General features: G+C 41.6%; 1 protein-coding gene across 4 annotated transcripts in view; it reads right to left on the bottom strand.

The window, feature by feature from the left end:
* The window catches only part of CHID1 (chitinase domain containing 1), a 96,198-nt gene extending 78,146 nt beyond the window's left edge, over positions 1-18,052 (bottom strand). For 2 of the 4 annotated variants that reach the window (XM_041481176.1, XM_041481173.1), the window contains exons 1-8: positions 17,339-17,524; positions 15,798-15,870; positions 14,468-14,610; positions 13,183-13,332; positions 11,686-11,818; positions 10,696-10,740; positions 9,262-9,368; positions 7,924-7,985 (exon numbers count right to left, since the gene is read on the bottom strand). In XM_041481176.1, coding sequence (XP_041337110.1) covers positions 7,924-7,985; positions 9,262-9,368; positions 10,696-10,740; positions 11,686-11,818; positions 13,183-13,332; positions 14,468-14,593 — 623 coding nt within the window. In that variant the 5' untranslated portion in view covers positions 14,594-14,610; positions 15,798-15,870; positions 17,339-17,524. Of the gene's footprint in view, positions 1-7,923; positions 7,986-9,261; positions 9,369-10,695; positions 10,741-11,685; positions 11,819-13,182; positions 13,333-14,467; positions 14,611-15,797; positions 15,871-17,338; positions 17,525-17,651; positions 17,720-18,021 lie in introns of those variants that run through there. The other 2 variants (XM_041481174.1, XM_041481175.1) reach the window with 2 other exon arrangements.
* Between the last annotated feature and the right edge of the window lie 4,507 nt (positions 18,053-22,559).

Below are 22,559 nucleotides of genomic sequence, written 5' to 3'. Positions count from 1 at the left end.
TGAAATTGTTTGATGCTTGATAGAAACTTCCTAGGGTCTACAAAAGCCATTACTCTCAAAATCCTGGCAAACAAACAAAGCACATTTTATCACCTGTCCAATACCAGCAATATTTGTGCTTACAATTTGAGAGCTGGCTGTGCTGAACAGCCCTTAACAATGAACTATCACACTGCCACCTATATTTCTCTTCTGGGAGAAGACAGGATTACAGGAATCAGCTTTTGGTCTGTCTGCAGCATGTACTTCTACCATTCTTGCTCTGGAAAACCAACAGCTTTCCCCCCTGTTACTTTATCACATGCATTCCACATTAGGAGTGTCACTATTCAGACAAATCCATTACAGCAAAGAAGAATCCTTTTCCATAAGAACACATTAAAAAATTACAATACTAAGCTAAACAGACATTTATTGACACAAACATACACATCTATCACAACTCCCACATGATGTAATCTTATCAAAAACTATAATCAGTATTAAAACTATGTAAGCAAGCTTTCCCACTGATTTGTATCTTGTGGCTTAGTGACCTTTTTAACTAATTATGCCTGAACTACAGTATAACTCAACCTTTATTAGATGTCAGAGATGCTATATATAAGACAAATTTGACCAAAAAATCAATTCTTCTTGCCTTGAGCTTAGACTACAGTGTTCATCAGCGAGGATCTCTCTTCCCTGTCTGGCTACCTTTGTTAGCTGTAGGAGCTTTGAGAACTCTACTCCATGCAAAACATTTGCTGACTTCAACTCTTTAGAATATGAGGGGATAAAAAGATGGGCAGGATAGGACAAAAAAAACTAGCATAGGTACAGAACAAGATAACAACTTTCCCACTCAGAAATGAGGTTAACATCTTCACTCCCATTCTGCACAGGCAAAAACTGATCCACAAAGACAGTGACATACCCACAAAAATAGTGACTGCACAAAAAAAGTCATATTTTAAAACATGTACGTGAAGAACCATAACTGTACAAACCGGAACCACAGGACAGAGATTTGTGGTCTGAAAAAGGGGTGGGAATACAGTTTGGATTGTTGGTACACTCAGGACTTTAAAACAGGCTACATCTCAACAGCCACTTCCTACCCTATCCTCACAAAATTCAATCAGTATTGATCTGGCTGAAAAATAATTACCTTCAACTTGAAGGAGGTCAAGAAGCAAAAGGACAGCTGGACAATTGCAGATTTTTGCTTGAGAAACCCAAATTAGTACCTATTCAGTAACCTGTCAAGCCAGGGTTCTGGATCCTGAAAACTTTCTGGCAAATCAGGCAGGATTAATGGCTAAAGACTGAATTTAGGCTCACTTCCATGTGCTGGCCAAGACAGATGAAGTAAATCAAATGTGCACTTTTCTCTCTCCTCCAAAGAGCAATAGCAGAACGTTCATTTATTGTGCTATAAATTAAAACTTTACTGTGTCCCAACAGCGTTTTCCAGTGTTTTAAATGCAATATACTCCAATGTTACCATTGGCAATTTTGAAAGAAAAGCTACTGACATTTTAAACATTATAATGAGGTACAGGAAAGTAGGAATAGAATCAATCTTTCTAAAAAAGCTCCATTAAATATTTACCAGACACTTCACTATAGTCAAGTTTAACTCCAGAGTAGCTACTGAAATATTGGCAGCTTTAAGATCCTATCTATCTTGAGCTAACTAAGGTCTACTTCATTCATACTATTTCAGGCCTTCTTTTATCACTACTATTTGGTAGGTCAATTTTCCGAGTGTTTATGATTTCAAAGTACCTTGTCCCCTATAAAGTATGCAGGCCTCCAAATTTTCATCACCCATAGTCTGTGGCAAGCTTATTTTTCCAAAAATCACTTTTTCCAGCATTGCTGGTCTACTTGTTTTGAACACCTTGTAGAACAGTTTACTTCAGTGCACAAGCGGGGGATGTCAATGCATTTTAAAGGCCTTGCAGAAGATACGAAACGTTTTCATACTCTTCCCTTCAGTTACACCACCCTTCAAAGTTCTGCAGCTTTCCAACTTCAGCCACCTTTCTGCACAAATCAGGAGCTACTGCTCCCTAAAATTTATGCCTTGTCAAGAAAATTGGACAAAATAAAGCTGTCTACTTGAAAAAGAAATTGCCATTTTCTGCCATTTCACTGCCTAGTTAATACCAAGAAACTGGAGTGAATTATGGCAAATCTTTGAGTAATAGATTAATTTTTCAGGGACTAACATGAAGGATACAACTACCAGAAGAGTTTTTCCTCCTATACTCCTACCAACATTAATAAGATGCCTGAAGGTCATCTTCTGCAAAGAGTGACAAAAAAATCACGTTTTTTCAGATTGATTCTGTATGATGGCAGTGCCATCTGTCAAGAAATGTTGGACTGATCAGAATATTGTGTGCATTTTCATATAGCCTGTGAGAGTATTATGAGTATATTATGCCTTTTTCACAACATATACAGATCTCTGGAGAAAAACAAACCCACCCAGTAAACCCACAACTGAGATTAGTAAGTGAGACATGGTCTTGTCTAGCTGTTAGCTAAATAAGCAGGAGAACCTTTGCCTGCTCACATCTCTCAATATTTCTGCCATGTACATTTCTAAACTTAAATGCCATGAGATGAATAACTTGGATTATTTTATTGCAAAATCAGGCAAGAAACTTCTAGAAATAACTTTATAAAGACAGTTATTTAAGAAGTAGGTTTAAACTATAAGAAGCCACAAAACAGATTAGAATTGAAGTATCATCTGCATAGGATATCTCAGCTCATTTAGATTTTTATTAGGGTAAGACATGGGAAGCTGAACCCTTTTTTACTGTGCAATAATTGCTAGCATGAAAGGAAGCAGCATCAGTTAGACGCAGTATTTCATCTCCCATTAAATTTGATGCCGCTGTGATTTGTATATTAATAATTCTATTCCCAGAAAACACAGGGAAGAAGTGGTGCCAGCGCTACCGAGGGTACTTCAAAGTATCTGTATTAGATATCTGCAAGAGCCTGAAGTGGTCACTATAAAGCCCCCAAAACAGGCCCACAAAGACTTACCAAAGCAATTCAGGTTCTTCAGATGGAACAGGTGTTATTTCTAAAATTAAGAACCTAAACAGAGGACCCTAAAATGCTATTTTAAACACGTGAAAATATACACAGCATGCGTTGCTGTGTAGGATTCGAGACACCAAGGCTCCTATGTGAACAGCCAGAGAAGAGGCTGCTCAGGAAACAGCAGGCAGATATATTCAGGCACATAATTCTCTTATAAAACTTGATAATGTTGATAAACCAACATTTAACGAATATGCAAAATAAAGTAGCACAAAGGACTTATATAATTTAAGACTTTAGTCTGCTAAGCATTACAGAACAATTCTATAACCCCAAACCAGAATGACTGAAAAATTTTTTGCTCTAGAAAAACCCAAACTAGCTTGAGTTAGTTCTGCTTCAGAAGACATAAAACAGAAGATATTAAGTGAGCCTGAAACCACAGGATTTCATGTTTTAGTGGATGCCAGCAACATAACTTCTTAGCAACATTTCACCTCATCTGTGATGCCAGCTAGAATAAACAGGAAACTGAAGACTCTTAGATAACTCCTTGGGCATCAAGGGAAAAATTTTCACTCATTTCTAAAGTTGACTTGAGTACCACAAAAAAGAAAGGTTTTCTAGAAACCTGCAAAGGGCTGAGAGAGAGATGTAGAAGTTTCCCTAATTTTAAAAGTGCTCAGTGATTACAGGTTCTTAAAGAGGCTGGTCACAGGATTTATGTGTTACTGAAGAGCTAGCACTGTTACCCTGTTAGATAAAGATTCTTACATAATTTAAGCATCACAAAGCTTTTAGGCAATTTTAAAGCCCCAGCATCAAGGGAGAACATGTGTTCTGAAAATGCCATCCAATATTCAGGTTCAGCTATTGAAAAAAGGTATCTCATGGGGACACTTACTCACCTGAGGTCAACTGAGAAGAGACTTTCAGCTGCAATTAATCCAGCTTTCTGATATATGAAGTAGTTTTTAAATCATAGCCCAGTTTCTTGGTGAGTTAGGACACTAATTATCAGGTTTTCAGATTCTTTTGCAGACTCACCTGCTTCTGGGTGCACTCTGCCAGAAAGTATCACTGCACATTGTCTTCAGAGTGGATGCTGATTTTGTAGCTGAAACACTGTATCAGGCACAAATTTCTATAAGCAAATCCCCCCACTGTCATTTTAAGCTGGATAAAGAAACAGTGGTATATCAAGTGTTCCTGCACTACTAAGGCAGTGCATTGGATGGGATCACAGATCTTTTCCATAACACAGTTAAAAATATCACAGGATTAATTTCCATAGCTTTCCCGTCAACACAGATATATGAAATATATAAAATAATTGAATGCCATTTATTATTTTAATGGCTAGGTACGCACTTAATTTAGGTTTTGAAAAATGAAAATACTAATGACTCTCTGTGAAATGTTTTTTTCTAGATCGACACCACTGCTCTAAAATTGCATAAAGCAAGCTGGCAGCTGCAGCGTATACCCATGCATTTTTATGCCCCTGTGCTGAGTTTCAATAACCTGTTGCTAACTGCTTATATGAGATTATCCCTTATATGTCAGGAAAAAAAGGGATTTTTAAATTTTATTTTATTTTAAACTAAAACATGTTCACATTAAATAACATGAACAAACTGTATTAGCTAGGCAGGTCTCCATGTACTGTCAGACTGCTCTGAAAGTAGATTGAAGGCAAAATACCTGTTCCCAGGAGCATCATTATGATCTTTTGTCCCTTTAACTAGAAGCAGGTTAAGCTACTTCCAGACATCTGACCTTGAAGGATCTGAACCAGAAAAGACTACACTTCACCTAACAGTTACGATAGATGCTTTATTTGGAGCATGCACAAATACCATCCTACAAGCACTTCACCTCTCCAAAGGATTAGGGTTCACCGCTGTGCTGACATCTCCTGCGAACTAATCCCCACCTTTCCAAGGTTAAGAACTTGCTTTACGACCGGTGTTTACCACTCTCGAAAGACACAAACCGAGGGAATATCAGGCGCGACTCACGTTACAATATTGCCACACTGTGGGCTAAAGGAGGCATTGCGCTGCTCCAACTCTTCCGACAGGAACAAGCGAAGCAAAAGACCAAACATGCTTACCCTGAAAAAACTTTGCTCTCCTACTCAAAATGAAATTAATTGATCCCAAAGTAACAGCACTCAAAGTGCAATAAAAATACAGGCTTGCTAACGTAATAAATTAACTTAATTTTGCACCTTAAGATCTGTTCTAAGAAGTTGTTCCCGCCAAAAAACACCATTAGGGAGAACTCCTGGGCACTTTATAGCCAAGCCATTGAGTTTCAAAGCTAGTGATAGGAAACACAACCTCAAAATGAAGACAACGGTCCCACAACTTAGAAGCATCATAAGACAAAATTACCATGTAATGATGGGAGTCTCCTACATTCACAAAACAGCTGTAACTGCACACTGAGCCCAGCTTCAGCTTTTCTGCCTCAATTGGCATAATTTAGAATGCTACAAACCCAACCCAAGGCACTGTTCAACTTAAACACCCTAACCATTTCTAGGGACACAGCAATAAAAGGAGGAAAAACCCACTGATGAGTTTCCAATGAAGCACTTAGATCAGGTCTTGAAATGGAAGAAAACCTGCAGTTTCTAACTTATGTTTATGTTTTTGTGGCAAACAATCTCACATTTAAGTTAGGATAATCCTGAAGTGTTGTTCACAGTGGCCACATATGATTATGCATTACCAACTCAGAGAAAAGGATCCAGTTCCCATTATACAGCATGAGAATAACCCTTTCCTTCCCAGAAGTTATGGAAAATACTTCCCACTCCTGTCTATGAGTAACAAACAGATCGTGAATGGAGGTGGTGCTTCCCCTAAGTAACCCTCAGGTAACTGAAGTCTGAGGCAACTCAACAGCATTATCTCCTGTACTACTAACAGTTTTTATGACACCTGTTTTTCATAGTGTCCTGGACAAAATGTCCAGCACCCAGTTAGATAAACTGTGTCATAGAAAGGGACCTGGGGGTCCTGGTCTGTGGGAAGTTGAATCTGACTCAGCAGGGCCCTGGCAGCCAGAAGGGCCAACCCTTTCCTGGGGGGCATCAGGCACAACATCACCAGCCAGAAAAGGGAGGGGATTTTCGCACTCTGCTCTGCACTGGGGTGGCCTCACCTCAAGTGCTGGGGGCAGTTTTGGGTGCCACAATATAAAAATGACATAAAGCTATTAGAGAGTGTCCAAAGGAGGGCCATGGGGATGGTGAAGGGCCTTGAGGGGAAGCCGTGTGAGTAGCAGCTGAGGTCACTTGGTCTGTTCAGCCTGGAGAACAGGAGACTGAGGGGAGACTCATTCCAGTTACAGCTTCCTCCTGAGGGGAAGAGGAGGGGCAAACACTGATGCTTTTCTCTGGTAACAGTTGTTGCATCAGGGGAGGTTTAGGTTGGATATTAGAATAAGGTTTTCCACCCAGAGGGTGCTTGGGCACTGGAACAGGCTCCCCACGGAAGCGCTCACAGACTAACAGACTTCAGGAAGCCTTTGGACTGGGGCACATGGTGTGACTCCTGGGGATGGTGCTGTCCAGGAATGGGAGCTGGACCCAATGATCCTTGCGGATCCCTTCCAACTCAGCTTATTCTGCAATTCTGTGAAACAACACCGCTTTAAACCAACATTATTCCTGGCAGAGAGCAGTATTTTTACCATGCCACTCACCCTGGAGCTAATAGAAAAGTATACTTCGCTCATGTGTTTCATTTTCAATACAGCACCTTCATGCCAGTGTGTTTAAAATGATCTTCAGTGAGTCTTACAATGACAGTTACACAGTCTGTCTTATATCTGCGTTAACTAATAGTAAAACTAGTGATTTTACTCAAATACAGTAAGCACAGTAAATAAAATGACCACTACCACCCACTTCTGACTGGAAGTTACTAATTGTTTCAGTCACCTTCTTGACTACTTTATTAAGACACTGCACTAGGTTCAGAGCTCAGGATACAGGTAAGCTCTTAGGAACAACCTGGCAAATTACCTAATTATAAGCAAGAGCATATAGCTGAAGGATTACTCATTGCAGGGCAATTGATGGAGCCATTTAAAAAGATTCTGCACTTTCCATTTTTTTTCCCAAGTCTTAATTTTATAGGGAAAAGGTAGGACTGCTAATAGCACACTCATTTCGAGAAGTAACTAATATATGCCATCAGTCAGCAGCATTTGCCCTAACCAGTATAATCTGAAGTAACCACTTCTTGAAAGGTGAAAGCCTTCCATAATGAAGTCTGCATTCTCTGCAGCTTTCTTGAAGCTATTTTCCAACAGAAATTTTAGGCAACAGAGATCTGTAAGCAACACTGTGCTTTAGAGAAATGGATGCCTGAATTTCCTGAGAAACTAACACAAAATCTTCAGATTCCTGCACTGAATCATTAATTTCGCCACCATATTGTGCCGTTTCCTTGTGAAGCAGGAGTTTGGTGCTTGCCTTAGGTCTTGAAAGTATCACATTGTTCCAAGCCTCACCCAGTAACCCAAACCAAACACTGTTATGATAAAGGCCAGTGCCAATGTGGGAGTGAGTGTGCAACCAAGGTACCCTCTGTGTCCTCATACAAGTTACATCATGCAAAACTCAAGAATGAAAGATTAATATGGCCTGCTAAACCCACTGTGAAGATTATGATGTAGTCTTTGATCTCATGTAGTGAGGTAAACCCCTCTACTTCATTGTAAGACAAGCAGAACAACCTTCAGTTGCTCTGGAATTAAGTGTATTTATTTATAAAGACATAATCAACATGGACAAATTAAAAGGATGGTTTAAAGAAGCTGATTTTTAGGAATTGCTTCCTAGAGATTTATACTTACGTTTGCTTTTGATTTCCCAGTTGACTCCACACTTCAACTACAAAACCATCAAAATTTTCACTCTAAATAAAGAGAATTGTCAACAACACACAGTTAATGACCATGCAGTTATTTTTCTTTCACTATTACGGATTGAACATGCTTTGTATTCTTACACCAGATTCATCTTTAACACATAATTTCATGGAGAAGTCCAAGAAAATTTAAAATCATTTAACAAACACAAACATGCAAAAGTTGAAAATCTCTATTAGTTATCCATTATATCTACTTTTATAGAAAAAGCCAATAGACAGACACTAATGAAAGGTGGTTGTTAAGGAAATAATTTGACACACTTTTACTTGTATATCAGGGAAAAAACTCCTTATCTCTTGAGTCTGAAGACATAAATGCTAATTCGCCACAGACATGATTCCAAGTATCTCCCACAATTAGTCTCTCTTTTGATAATTTATTGCTAGCATGATCAAGGATACTGTTGTAATTGAGTTGACATCCTTAAGAGGTCAAGTGTTACTGAGGACCTAAAATCGACATATCAGTTAAAAATGTTAAGAAATTATGCAGTTTAACTATAAATCCAACTTCCTCTAGAGCACTCTAAGATTTCTTTACATCATGTAGCAAGTGAGAACTCTTATTCTAACAATAAATAAACAGGTTGCCATGAATCAACCACTAATGTTTAATGTCTTTTGGGTGCAGCTTTTCTATTCTCACACATGGGATAGCTCTCAAGCCATTAGGAAACGGGTTGTCCAGAAACCTCAGCAAAATTTTCTCCTCTCCCTAGTCTCTTAACATTTTGAGGAAACTGGTTGATCAAACCTGAGGAAAACTATTCAATAACACATATCTAGTGAGTGATTCTTGGTATTAGAAGTGGCTCCTTAGCTTTACCACACTGAGCCTGAATGCATTCCTGTACAGAAAACAGCACTCATTGCACCCATGACCCTTTTTCTGCCTATCAGAAAATACCACTAAGCAGTTTAGCCACAGCTCAATAATTATATTTTAATAGAAATTAAAAGAAAATTAAAGCAGGCAAAAATCACGACTGCAGCTGCCAATGATAAGAAGGTTTTGTCAATCAGACTGATGCAGTCTCATGTCAGACTCGTAGTCATCTGCACTAAAGTGTTGCTACATTTCATATTTACAAGAACTGGACACATACTAAGACAAGATATCAAGAATCCTGCCTCATTATTGCTTTGAGCAAATTTTATTTCATAGAATGCAAAATCACAAGAAATGAGAAACCATCTATTAAAAAAGGAATCAAGTATCATCTCACTATTTTAGAAGCATCATAAATAGGGGTTTTTTTACCTTGGCTAGCAGAACCATGTTCTTGGAAAGCTCCTCTATCTCATCTTCACTGCCAAAAACACTCTCAAAATCTTGGTAAGTCCAGCCATCAAACAAAATTCGAGGCACTATCAGGCAAAGTTGTCAATCAGTAGAGAAAATAAGAAATTTATTATGTACACTGGAATGTTTCTGCAGAAACAGAATACAGCAGATACAAGCAGAGATGCCACTAAAAATCACATCCCATGACTGAGATAATTGCTTTTTCACTCTGATCAGCTTCAGCAGCATAGATTAACTGACACTGTAGAACATTCTTCTTCAATTTAAGTTTAGTTAACGATCAGCACTGATGCAAGTTTTAAGACAAGATGCCTTCATTTGATTGAACCATCTCAACTGAACTACCAGTCAGGGCCTCAAGTAGAGTCTTAAACCAGCAACAACACAAGACACCAATCTTTAAGTTGTACATCTCTTCTACCACAATAATGATGCAGAAGAGTTCACCTCAAACTCTAATTTACTTCATACATAGCCCTGCATTATTCACTCTTCTACTCAATTCAATGCCTTAAGACAAATTTTCACTTTTGGAAAGCATTTGAGCTTGTGTAAATTTTTTTTTTAAAAACACAAAACCTTAAAAAAATAGACAGGAAAACTGCTGTTGGAACAGTCGACAATCATGCCCACAGGAAAAGGCAATGGATTTTATGGAGCTATGTCTAAGCCCTTTCTAACTACCTTGGTTGTAAAAGAGTGTTTTAGAAGAGTATAAAGAGATTTCAAAGGCTTTATCCTCTGGCAGCTGAAGTACATTAAAACATCTGACTGAGAATTCAATTTTTCTAATACATTTCAATTTCATACTCCCTTCTGAATCAAGAAGCATTTCACAGTTCCACAGAATTCTTGCTATAGACAAATGTAAGAAGTCTAGCACAGCAGAATCTCTACAGAAATGTTTGCCATTTTCCCTAAAGACACACAATGCAGCACATCCCATGAGTTCCCAGCTTCAAGGGGAGAAGAGACAAAGCAGGATTTTTCTATCATGCAGGAAAGTCTGACTGACTGACTCAGATTTGGATTTTTTTTTTTCTTTTTAACTATACAGAACCCCAAGCAACAAGTTTGAAGACTTCTTTCCCCAGGGAGGCACACAGTGTTATATACTAGTATTGCTCCATGGAGGGCACTGTAACCCAGGATTTATTCACAGACAAGAAGCTAAGGCAAAACATAAAGGCATCAAGAGGCCCAACACTTCAGTTACTTAACTATCTACAATTAACTGCTTTAATTTTTCTTCTCAGACATCTTCTTCATACAGCTGTGCTAAGGTAATCTTCCTTCCTCCCATACAGACCTGGAAGAAAGCTTAACTTTCTTCTCCTAGCAGCTAAAGAAGATAAAAAGCAAGCAAACAAACATAAACCAGAGGCTCACCTATTTTTATGTTTTTGGAGGTTTTTCTCACATCTTTCATCCAGCCTGTCAAACAGTATCAAGTGAGACAGCTGATAAAATATAAATGACGTTGACAATGATAACATATTTCCAAACATTCTTCAAATGATGTAGCATAGCTTCATTATACACATCTTCCTGCCACAGACTAGCAGTTCATAATCCACCCAGACATCCTGTGATGCACAGGATCTGAAGCCATGAACCTGCACCACAGCATTCACTACAGCCTTAAAACAGTCTCCACCCAGCCTCTCCCTGCTTAGTTCTACCTCACTATGGAAGCTACCCTAGTGCCTACTCAGAACAACACTTCTGTAGCCAGTAGGCATCACCTGGGAGGAATGTCTGATTTTTTCAGATGGTACTTTAAAATGTCCCATTCACTCCTCTTGGCAGTTATTGCACAAGGATGAATTTGTTAGTAGGCACTAACATGGTAAGAATTATACCTATTTCAAATGAAATTTCACATTCAATCTACTTCAAAAGCACGAACTAGTACATACTAGCTGAAATTTAATCTTGCTGCCACTTTCCTCACAATGAAGGGAAAAAATTCTCTTCAAATTAAATTTATCTTCCCTTTCTAAACAAATTCGCCAAAAGGTTTTTGCAAAGAAAAAAAAAAAACAAAACCCACAGCAGGTAAATAATTGCACAATGCAACACCAAAGACTGTTTTTCCTTGTACAGAATCTTTGCCCTTTCATTTTTTTGAGAGGGGTTTTGTGTACAGCACGGTGGAAAAGCCAATCTTTCTACTTACATTTTTTAACAAATAAACAATGTACGCATGTGGAACATGGTGAGGACAGAAAGAAGTTTAATCTGAAGAAAACCCAAAAAAAAAGGGAAGGATGAAAGTACTTCACCATGTGGCAGAGCCAGCAAAACCCATCTAGTATGCCAAATCTACTCAGTCCACAACAATATTGCAATTCATATCTGAAGAAAAAAAAACAACACCTTGATCAGCATCATGGAGACCAGTGAACTGGAACCTTTCCTTCCCTCTCCTCTTCACTTGTAACCAAACCGGTGAGATTAGTGTAAATTTGTTTCCAAATATTTTAGCAATGTCATAGCCATGGTTGTTCCACTTGAAAAACAAAGGAGAGGAAAAAAGTGAGAGACTCAGAAGTAAGATATACAGTTCACTTCACTTTTGACCAATATAAACTCTTTAACAGAAATGTAATCATCTGCTAGATCCCTATTCGTTCATTTGAGGAAACCTGCTGCCATATTGCTTTCATTTAAATAAGAAAGTACTCTGGAAGCTCTGCTAGCTATATTAAAGGCAATCTTCAAATTGTGCTAATTCACCTCAACTATAGCAACTGACTTGTAGATTCCCACACAGTTTTGAATTTACAGACTCTGAATTTATGTTCAAGAGAACTTGAGAAAGGCAAAAATTTAAAGGGTGCCTATTTGTCTTTTGACCAGTGTAAGACAAAAACAAGTGAAAAGTATCCTCTAAAAAAAAAAGGATGAAACGTTTATCATTCAAAAAAGAATGCTTTGAAGGAGACAGGATAGCAAAAGACATCCAGTTTGACATCAGTATGGCAGCATACAATTGTTACTGTCTATTTAGCAGGTTTGAGTTGCAGCCCTCCTGTTCTGACTTCACTGCAACTTCCCCTGACTCACCACTGACAGGAGAATATTCTCATCCCTGTTAAAACAAACCAGCATTAAGGAAGCTTCCCTGTCTGACCATCTAGGAGCCATTCTGGCAGTCACACTCCCACCACTCCAAACTTTCACTGCTGAGGGTGGCTCCAGTGACCCCAGGGGTGCCCCTCTTGGTCCCTGCACACCCCACACTCACACAGTCAGACAAGGTTTGGCTCAGCCCAGGGTTTCCCATGGCAGAGTCCCAGATGTCTGGAACCCTAAAGCAATTTCACAGAAACAGCTCGAGCTGCTGCATCTGGGGAGGGACCCCCAACAAAGGAACCCCCAGGTTTTGTATCCTCCAAGCCTGTGATAGTCTGGGGTCTTCCTGCTGAGCCCTCGGCTCCTGCTGTGTCCTGGTGTCCGGTCACCTGGCCACTGCCACAGGTCCCCGTGCCCTTTGCTGTCTGAAAGGTCAGGACCAAGCCACAGTCCCTTGCCTGGGGCTCCCACCCAGGCACAACCTGCAGCTCCCACTGCAGCTGCACACCCAGTACCTGCTCTAAGTGCACTGCTCAACACCAGGGAGAGGAAAAACAATATACATCCTCCTAGAGGACCTAGACATCCTCCAAGAGACAGATGGGAGAACAAGGGTTTGAGCCCACCTGAAGTCAAGTCTCAAATACTTCTCTGGCTATTTGATTGTATTTGACCAGCAGCCCCCATTAATATAAAAACAGTTTTAAAACAGGGATGCAAACTTGCAGGTTAGCACACTCTGCTGCATATTCATTCAAAGCACTGATTTTATTCAACTTATCAACTGTATCAACTTACAGGAGTAATATATCCTAGAACATCTCCTGAGAAATGTCGTTCCTTCATCTTCTTGGAGCAATAACTTTTATGTTCCAATATAATATCCTTTGCTTTTGGATCCACAACTACCAATCCCCGGTCCTGAACATTTTTATCAGAATGCAGCTTCTGTGGAGAGAAGACAGTTATTAGAACCAGTTATATGAAACAGCCACTTTCAACAGAACAGACTTTAAAAACAAATCCCTTCATTAAACTCTGAGCACTCCTTTTAAATTATGCAGATCACTTCAATTTAGAACTGAAACATACAAGTCCTCAGAAATTATTTGTCATCATTAGTAAACTTACTACGTTTGGAGGGTAAAAAGCATATAAACAAAAAACAAAGCCCAAGACATTATAAGAGTAAAGAACATAATTTATGATAGCTGATGGTGCTCTGTTTTCTAATCAATGCTTTCCATCATGTTACCCTCAAAATAATAAAAACCAAGAATTTTAAGACAGCTTTTGAACTGAATATATTTTAGTCTGAGAATGCTGCACTGTGAAGGTCAAGATTTTAAACATTCTTCTTTAGGGAAGATGCTTCAACTGACCCAGCAGATAAAAACAGAATGAGAAGATCTAATAAAATGTCCATGGTGAGTATGTAGAAGCCATCTATTGATTCATTGTGAGGAATTTAGGGATATGGCCTGCCTTAACACCTTGTATTACCCTCACTACCTGCAAATGAGATTTGGTAGATGTTGAGCAAGTGATACAAACACTGACAGATGTACATGCATAATGACAGGAAACAATAACGTGCTCGGCAAGTGAAGAGAGACTTCAGCATGCTGCCTCTGCTTGCTCTGATTATTGTGAGAGACTGAATCATTTCTGCCTGCAAAACAACAACTGATTAGAAGGCTCTTTAAACTCTTTCATCAGGATACAGCCTTCCCATTGGCAAGGCTCCATTCCACCAGTAAATGACCTAGAGCTCTTGGCCCAAACTACTGTTCCCCACCCTGGTTTCCAAAGGGATGAAAGTGTATTCCCTGAGGGGACAAAAACTTCCTGCTTCTGCAACTTCCATAGAGGATGAAGCTCCAGAAGTCTACATCGTATGTTTCAGGAAGTGAACCATTTGTGACACACAGAAAAGCTGAAGGAAAGGACAGCTTCAAGTTTTATATCAGCTTCAGCGGAAATGCATTAACACTGTTTCAACAGAGGTAGAGACCATTTACCAAAGTTCAATTAATTCACTACACATGTTAGATAAGACAAGAATTTCAGTTATTTCCCTCACCTTTTCCTCCAGTTTTTTTGTAGCACCTTTCTTTGCATCTGTTTTTGACAGGGTACCTTCAGCTAGCCAGCATACCATGGCAAGAGAAAGGGAAGCACAGAGAAGCCTCATGGTGTTTTTCCCCATGTCAAGTTTCTCTTCTCCTGAAAACATAAGGGTTCAAATCTTTGTGAACAGAGGAATATAAGAGTTTCATTTGGTTTTCTTGTATAAAAAAGTCAAGACATTTTCTTATCTTCTCGCATTTAGAATCAGACTTATTAAGGCAGTGCTTCTGCTCTGGCAACAAAAGCAGTGCATTGTGAGAGATTACTTCTGGTCTCAAACACCTTTTTTGTCCCATGTTTTAGTAGCTGTATCACAGAAGAAGGGGGTTGGACCCTCACAGCTTCCTTTTTAAGGAATCTCCCTAAAGAAGTACAACCGTTTACAGCTGAAACTGAGATAAATGTCTGCTGCACAGAACAATTATTGTACCACCTTGCCTTTTCTATAGCAAATAAGAGAACATTTTTTTTTCTGCTCCTACCTAGCCTGGTCAGTGTGTCATAAATTAATTAAGAGATATAAAAAATTATAGCTATATGCTTACAGCTATGTGCCTTTGCTTAACAGGTGAGACCTTTGCTTTCAATTCCTTGCCAAGTCACTGATACAGAAATTGAAGGAAAAAAAAGGAGGGGGGAGGGTGGGCATGTCCTTTTTGTCTAAGAAGAATAACTTTGACAGTTTGTCCTGGCTCCAGATAAAGGAACTGAGAATTAGTAGACAACAGTTCTGTTGTGTGTTCATCTATCACACCTTGTATCTGTAGGAAGACTGTAAAAAAAAAAAAAGTCAAATACAGCCAGAGTTTGTTTTCCAATCTCTCCCCAGTTAAATGTTGCACTGGTTTCCCTGCCTAACTCCCAGTAGTAAATAAGAAGAAAACAGAAAAAAAATATTTGGCATTTGGGGAACCAGGGCTCTAGATCTGTATCAAGCTGCTTTTTATAAATATGAGATCCTGATGGAGAAGAAAATAGGTTCTTTCCAATATTCTGAATTTTGTTGAACTTAAAAAACTATCTTGCTTTTTATACTACTCTACCACTCATTTTGAAGACCTACAAGCTCATTTCTACAAATCATATTTATAAGATTTGTTCTACTGGCACTGATAACAAGTGCTGCTCAAAGTCTGAGTACTTTGTTTCAAACTTTCAAAACATCAGGTGCAAGATCCCACAACACGAGACTGAGCCTCTCAGTACTGTGGCAGCAGGACCCTTAAAGCCTCAATGGAAATGTACTCAATGAAACAGACATGAAATCAACAACTCAAACTTACTAGTATTTGGATGTATCTGGCTTAGCAGTGAGATCTTAAAAACCAGAGGTATTTGTTGTAAGATTTAGGGATTCTGCAGGAAAAGAGAGGAATATGTGATTAGGCAACAAAGTAGAAGGAAGATGGTAGAAGTGCTTGAAAAAAACAATGCCAGTATCACCAAAGAACATCAAAAACCTCCTGCACAAAATTATTTGAAGATTTTAGTCAAGTCTTTTGTAAACTGCAAAATAAAAGCAGAAAGCCTTCTAATATTGCTTGGATCCAGGGACTGTGGTAAAAGCTAAATTGCTATACAGCTTGAAATTCCTCTTATGAATAATTAAGGTCTTACACTTCCACTTTGACTTCAAGGTCATCAGTCATCCCCTTGTTTTCCACATTCTAAAAAATGAGACAAAGCAGGTTGCTTTTGATAGTATCTCCTATGTTCCATCTAGCTTGGCAAGATCTATAAACTATTGCAGAGAGGAACAATTGAGAGCCTGAACAGTCAATACAAGTCTTAACTATTTGGACAGGATACCAATTCTCCCAGAAGCTCATATATATCGATTTGGAGGTGTTTGATTTCACTTTCAGAAACAATTAGCAACAGATTCCACTTCCCTGAAAAGAAGATAATATCTAACAGCTGAAGAACAGAAGCTTAAAAAGCCATCCCTGAACTCTAATTAGACATCAAAATGTGCTCATTTCCTTGATAGGATCGTATCCATCTGTCAATTATTGTTAAGTCAACATCCACTCCTAGATTCAGAGGAAGCACTGAACCTGTGGCAAATTGGTTTCTGCTACTGACAGTCCAGTATAAACTCTCGGTTGGACACTTATTTTAGTAGTTTGTTCTTTAACAACATCAATGAAAATTAAGTAGACAGCATCACTGTAACACAGAAGATGAATTGGTCAAACTTTAAATGCTCTTTATGGAAAACATAAGCATGCATTTTGCAAGCTTTACAAAACTAAATCCTTATCAAACTTTTCTTCTACGAAATCTCTGCCATTTTTTAACACTACTCAAATTAGCTGAACTCAGAAGAACTGTCTGAGCTTGGCACTCTTTGTTTATCTCCTCTGTCACTGCAAAATGCAAAGAGAATTGAAAAATTCCTCTATGGCTTGTCCAACTGATACTATTGACAACTTAAAGCTTGCTTTAAAACATCGTCTGACATACTGATCTGAAGCCCAGGTTTCCCTCCTAGCCAAGTCACAGATGTTGCTTGACCCCATCTCCACATGAGGCAGCATACTTTTGGAAAGCTGTTTTACCTTAATTTTTAAAAGTAAGGAAAGCTAGCACAGATTTAGGCTTTCCAAAATAAGCAAGCAAAGAAACTAAATGGATGGTACACAACACTGAGTTAATGTTTATATTTTATTTATAAAGAAAAAACTAGATTCTAACTACATTTCCAGAGAGAACCTGCCTCTCTTAGCAAAGGAAGGCCAGGAAGCATACTCCTGATGCGTTTTTAAATGAAAGCAATAAAAGCTATACTGGGAAGTGAAGAGAGAATAAATCCGCTTCGAACCTTTGTAAACATTAAACCCTCCTCTCTTGCAAAGTGCTCCACTTTGACGTTCGGAATTCCCTCCCACACTCGCCCGACTCTCCAGATACCAGGGAGCCCACACGCCTGCCGTAGCATCGGCGCCTCAGCGCCAGCGCCACAGCGGCGGCCCCCGAGCTCGGGCCCGGCGGGGCAGCCCCGGCCTCCCCGGGCCGCTGCGTCACCCCCACCGCGGCACGGCCAGGCCTCCGCCCCGCCGAGCGCGGCCTCACCCCCGCCCTTTCCCCTCTCCTCCGTCCCTCCCCAGCCCTATCGGGCCGCGGACACCACGTACCGCCCGCCGCCGCCGCGGAAGTGCGGGCGGGCAGCAGCGCCCCGCCCCGCCGGCTCCGGGCAGCGCCAACATGGCGGGGCGGGAGAGTTGGAGGCTGCGGCTCAGCGGCGGCACATCCCGGCCAGGCCCCACCGACAGAGCCGCCGCTGGGCTGGGCTGGGCTGGCGCCTGCCGTAGCATCGGCGCCTCAGCGCCACAGCGGCGGCCCCCGAGCTCGGGCCCGGCGGGGCGGGCCCGGCCTCCCCAGGCCGCTGCGTCACCCCCACCGCGGCACGGCCAGGCCTCCGCCCCGCCGAACGCAGCCTCATCCCCGCCTTTTCCCCTCTCCTCCGTCCCTCCCCAGCCCTATCGGGCCGCGGACACCACGTACCGCCCGCCGCCGCCGCGGAAGTGCGGGCGGGCAGCAGCGCCCCGCCCCGCCGGCTCCGGGCAGCGCCAACATGGCGGGGCGGGAGAGTTGGAGGCTGCGGCTCAGCGGCGGCACATCCCGGCCAGGCCCCACCGACAGAGCCGCCGCTGGGCTGGGCTGGGCTGGGCTGGGCTGGCCTGGCCCGGCCCGGCCCGGCCCGGGACGGGACGGGACGGGACGCTGTGCTTTGGGGCTCATCAGTAGCTGAAAAAAGGAAATGCTAATAAAGATGTGATTCTAAATTCCCATAAAGAGCCTCTTGGTTTAGCTCAAGCTATAGCAAATTGATACAGCTCCAGGTCTAGCCTGGAGAGGAGGAAGTTCAGGGGTGACCTTATCGCTCACTGCCCAAAAATAGGCTGTAGCCAGGTTGGGATCAGCCTCTTCTCACAGGCCACCAGCATCTCAAGAGGAAAGGGCCTTAAGCTATGCCAGGGGAGGTTCAGGTTGGACCTGGAGGAATTCCTTCACAGAAGGTGATAAGATCCTGGGAGGGGCTGTCCAGGTAGGTGGCGGAGTCACCGTCCCAGGAGGTGTCTAAGAAAAACTTAGAGCCATGCTCTAGTTGATGTAGTGATGTTTGATCACAGATTGGACTCGATGATCTCTGAGGTCTTTTCAAAACAAATTGTTTCTGTGATTCTGAGAAATAGGGCAGGTAAATCAGGAGCTTGGGCTAAAATGCACACATTGACCTGGAGGCAAAATGATCGTATAGATAAGGCTGCAGGAGAGTCTGTAGGCAGTACTGCTGACTCTGGGTGTGCAGGAAGGAGAGGTCAGCTCTCAGGTGGCTTTTAACTGACTCTAAAATAAAAGATTGTGTTTATAATTGAGTTTTTTAGTTTCTTCTGTTTTGGCCTTCTACAGATTGTGTTTTTGCATGCAGCATGGCTTGTGTTACCGCTGTTTACTGCAGCAGACATTTTGGTATAACCCTGTTATTTCACAGGCTGCTTGCAGGGATTACATACCCTATCAAAAGACTTGATTAAAAAATGGATGTGTTATATCATGATGTATAGGCAAGGCCTCTACATATCCTAGCAGTGCACTTCCCAACAGAAGCCTTCCTGCTTTCTGTCTTGGTTACAGTTTGGTGCAACCTCCTAAAAGCTGAACCAGAAGGTTGCCTTTTTCTGCTGAACTGCCCTCTTCTTTCATTCCCTCTGGTGTAATGAAAATCTTTGTGAGCATTCTTCAGCACTGAAAAGAAAAATGGAAATATTTTTCCTCTGAACAAAAGTCTTGTCAGTGAAGCAGATGCATGGTTTTCTATGCCCAGATCCATCCCAAATTTCTGTAAATTTAGAGTTTCATGATAATGATATTAGCCTAAGTTGTGTTTTCTAGTGTTGAAAGCAGCCCATCTGATACTCTGGCATGGCAGAAGGCATTGTGCTCTCTGTTAAGGGATAATGAATGTTCAATGTCAAGTACAGAAACATGGTTATGTGTGCATAGTGGAGCCATGGATTCTGCTTAGTCCTAAGTTCTTTTTGGTTCCAGTAATGGCTGGAATGATCATGAGGAGCAGAAGAAAACAATAACTGGTGAGACAAATGTGAGAGAAGTAACAAAGTGAAAGGAACAATTCCTTTTTTGTAGTTCCCACAACTGGATCCTCACCAGCTGAAAACACTCAGATGAATTGTAATAGTTTTATGAAGGTCAGTGCAATTATTAAAGCCTTTGTACCAAAGTGCAATGAAATTCTGAAAAAAAAAAATTAAGTAACTCCCATATAAAATGGGAAGGGGGGGACAAACATTGTGAATTTGTTGGCAAACAAATGTGATGCCAAATGTTTTATGTAATAGGAAAATATTTCTTGGTACTATCTCCCCTTTAATGCTGATTTTACAGTAATTATAAATGTCTTAAATAATCATAACATCTTGGGATGGATGGAACCACTTATGTTTGCTTTTAGGCAGCCTGGTGTTTTATAGATTTTAGGCTCAAACCAAAATATTTTACAGAATAACCAACTCAGTGTGTTTGCAAAGGGTTGTGCCTGGTGCAAGCTCTGTGCTGAGTAACAGCTGAGTTCACATTACAATGTTTCTTTCAGCCAGGGTGCATCTAGAGACCATTACAGACTCTCTTTCCTCTAGATACCTATTATTCACATAAAATTTCTACCTTGTCCTTACCAAGACATGTAAAATGCACTACTGAGTTTTAAGTTATGAGGCAGTAAGGACAGACATGCCTGCACATTTGTCCTGATTGCACAAGCCTTTGTTGAAGCAAAAAGACAGCACGGTGAATATAGGGAAGCCTCAAAAGCCAGTCAAAGGAGGTTGACATGAAATAATCAGGGTATGTGTACTGCATACTGGGCCCCTTCAAATGAAACATTTAGCTGTATGAGGCAAAACTGGAGTCATCCACATGTGTTAACCACTTGGATATTTTCCCAGTTCTCAAGAAGAATTTGCAGCTCATGCTTAGCTTGGTACTGCCACAGCTATTTAAGCCACTGCTGAAAAGGCAGTTGGATACCTGCATGACTTGCAGTATTGACAGGAATACAGCCAGACAGGACTGATAGACTGAGCCTTTAGGTGTCACTGTACTCTTAAGAGTAGAAATCAGCTCAACATTTTGGCTAGCTCAAAAAGGATTTTTTTTTTTTTCTGATCACAGAAAAAAACCTCATTTGGTGACATGGGAAGCTTTCATCTTCAAAGGTGCATGGAAATTATTATTAAGCATCAAAATCTATTTGTAAAGCAGTGAAAAAGGAAAGTGTTCTTCATGAAAGCCTACAAATAATCTGAGTTGAATAATAGACTAATTGTGCACAACTGCCTGTATTTGCACTTGGTCTACAAAATGGATCCAGGGACAAAGGGATAATTGCGTGACTACCACATGCTGTCATCCTGCCTTTCTCACAGATACTTGCACAACTAAAAAGCACTCATATAACAATGTATCCTGAAAACAGCTGGAATAGACCCTTCAGAGGTGACCTAACTGAGGTATACAGCCACTGTCAGACAGATGGTATCAGGTGTTATGTAGATCTTTATAAGAGAAAAATACATCACGAAATTAAAGATACTGGAGTTTGATGAATCTAAACAAGCTCCAAGCTCTAAACAATAAGAATTAGCCATGGGAGTAAACTATCCAAGGCAACAGTGAATTTGATTGTATCAGAGCAAGACTCAGTGCCTTTCTGGAAGATAGACCGTAGCTAAAAGCTAGATATTGGGCTAAGTTCACTGGGGGTAAAAAACAAAACAAAACAAAAAACCCCAGATGAAATGAAATGGCTTGAAGTATGCTGAAGTAGAGGTAATATGACTGATTGATCTCCAGTAGCCCTAAGCCCCATGATTCTACAAGTCATTATTCTCCACTAAGTATACTAATCCCTTGCATCATGACTGAGGCCCCCAGCTTCACACTTTTGGTTAGGCAGTCTAGGCCAGTTTTGAAACCATTTGAACCTATTTTCAGCTGAAGATATTAATGCTCTGCACAGTCCCACCACTTCGGCATGTTAAAGACAGTTTAACCTTGAAATGTTTTCAGTCTCGGGAGTAGATGTGGTGTGGGACTGTGTCACTCTGCATGTTTACAGCCATCAGGGGGAACATGTGGCCCTGGGTTTGCAGGCCTGCCTGCCCAGGGAGTGGGAATCTCTACACGAACACAGAGCAGCTGTGCCACTCACAGAGCCAACGGCGATGGCGGGCTCGCAAGGGGGATGTGCCCAAGGATGGAGCTGCACAGTAGCCTCCGGGTTGTCAGTGCTCACAGGGACTATGCAGGGTACGTGCAGTACATCCCGTGCACTGTTTTGGGGCCCTTTTGAGGAGGAGGACCAAGGCACAGCCTCCTGCAGTCCACCCTGTGGAAAGCATGTTCTTACGGACTGTACCACTGAGAGTCTGTATCTTGCTCTTCGCATTTTAAAGATAAGATTCCAGATCAATAGTCTGCTCAAAGCTTAAGTGATGAAGTGAAATTTTCCGGTATCTTGATCGGCTGTGCCTCTCCTTCTTCCTCAGCAGTTATATCCTCTGAGGTGCCTGAGTAGCCCGGTATTTCACCTTCAAAAATCATCAAACTTCTCGGCCACTAGGGTCACGAGGAGAGGAAGGGATTAGGCTGTTCCCGAGCAGGGAGCGTGCAGTGAATTCACCCACGAGCACAGCGGCTAACGCCGTCCTGCCGCCCCCTCACCTCGGCCCGGGCCCGTTTGCCCTCACGGACAGTGATTGGAAATCGCGTCCCAGCAGCGGCACGGCCGATCCCCGGGGCCCAGCCTCCAGCTAGCCAGCCCTTTTGGGCCGCAGGGTCGCACGGGGGATGCCCGGGAGCGGGGGCACATGCCGGGGGACGGCGGGGACCGCGCCCGCTGTGGCTGCGGCACCGGGAGGCGCAGGGGGCCCGGCGCACCCGCGGCGCTCCCTCCTCCGCACGGCAGGTGGCGCCCGAGCAGCGCCCGCCCGGCGGCTGCGGGGGCGCGGGAGCCCCGG

Source organism: Pyrgilauda ruficollis, unplaced genomic scaffold (genome assembly GCF_017590135.1).
Source record: "Pyrgilauda ruficollis isolate IOZ18807 unplaced genomic scaffold, ASM1759013v1 scaffold55, whole genome shotgun sequence".
NCBI lineage: Eukaryota > Metazoa > Chordata > Aves > Passeriformes > Passeridae > Pyrgilauda > Pyrgilauda ruficollis.
This window is presented reverse-complemented; position numbering and strand designations above follow the sequence as displayed.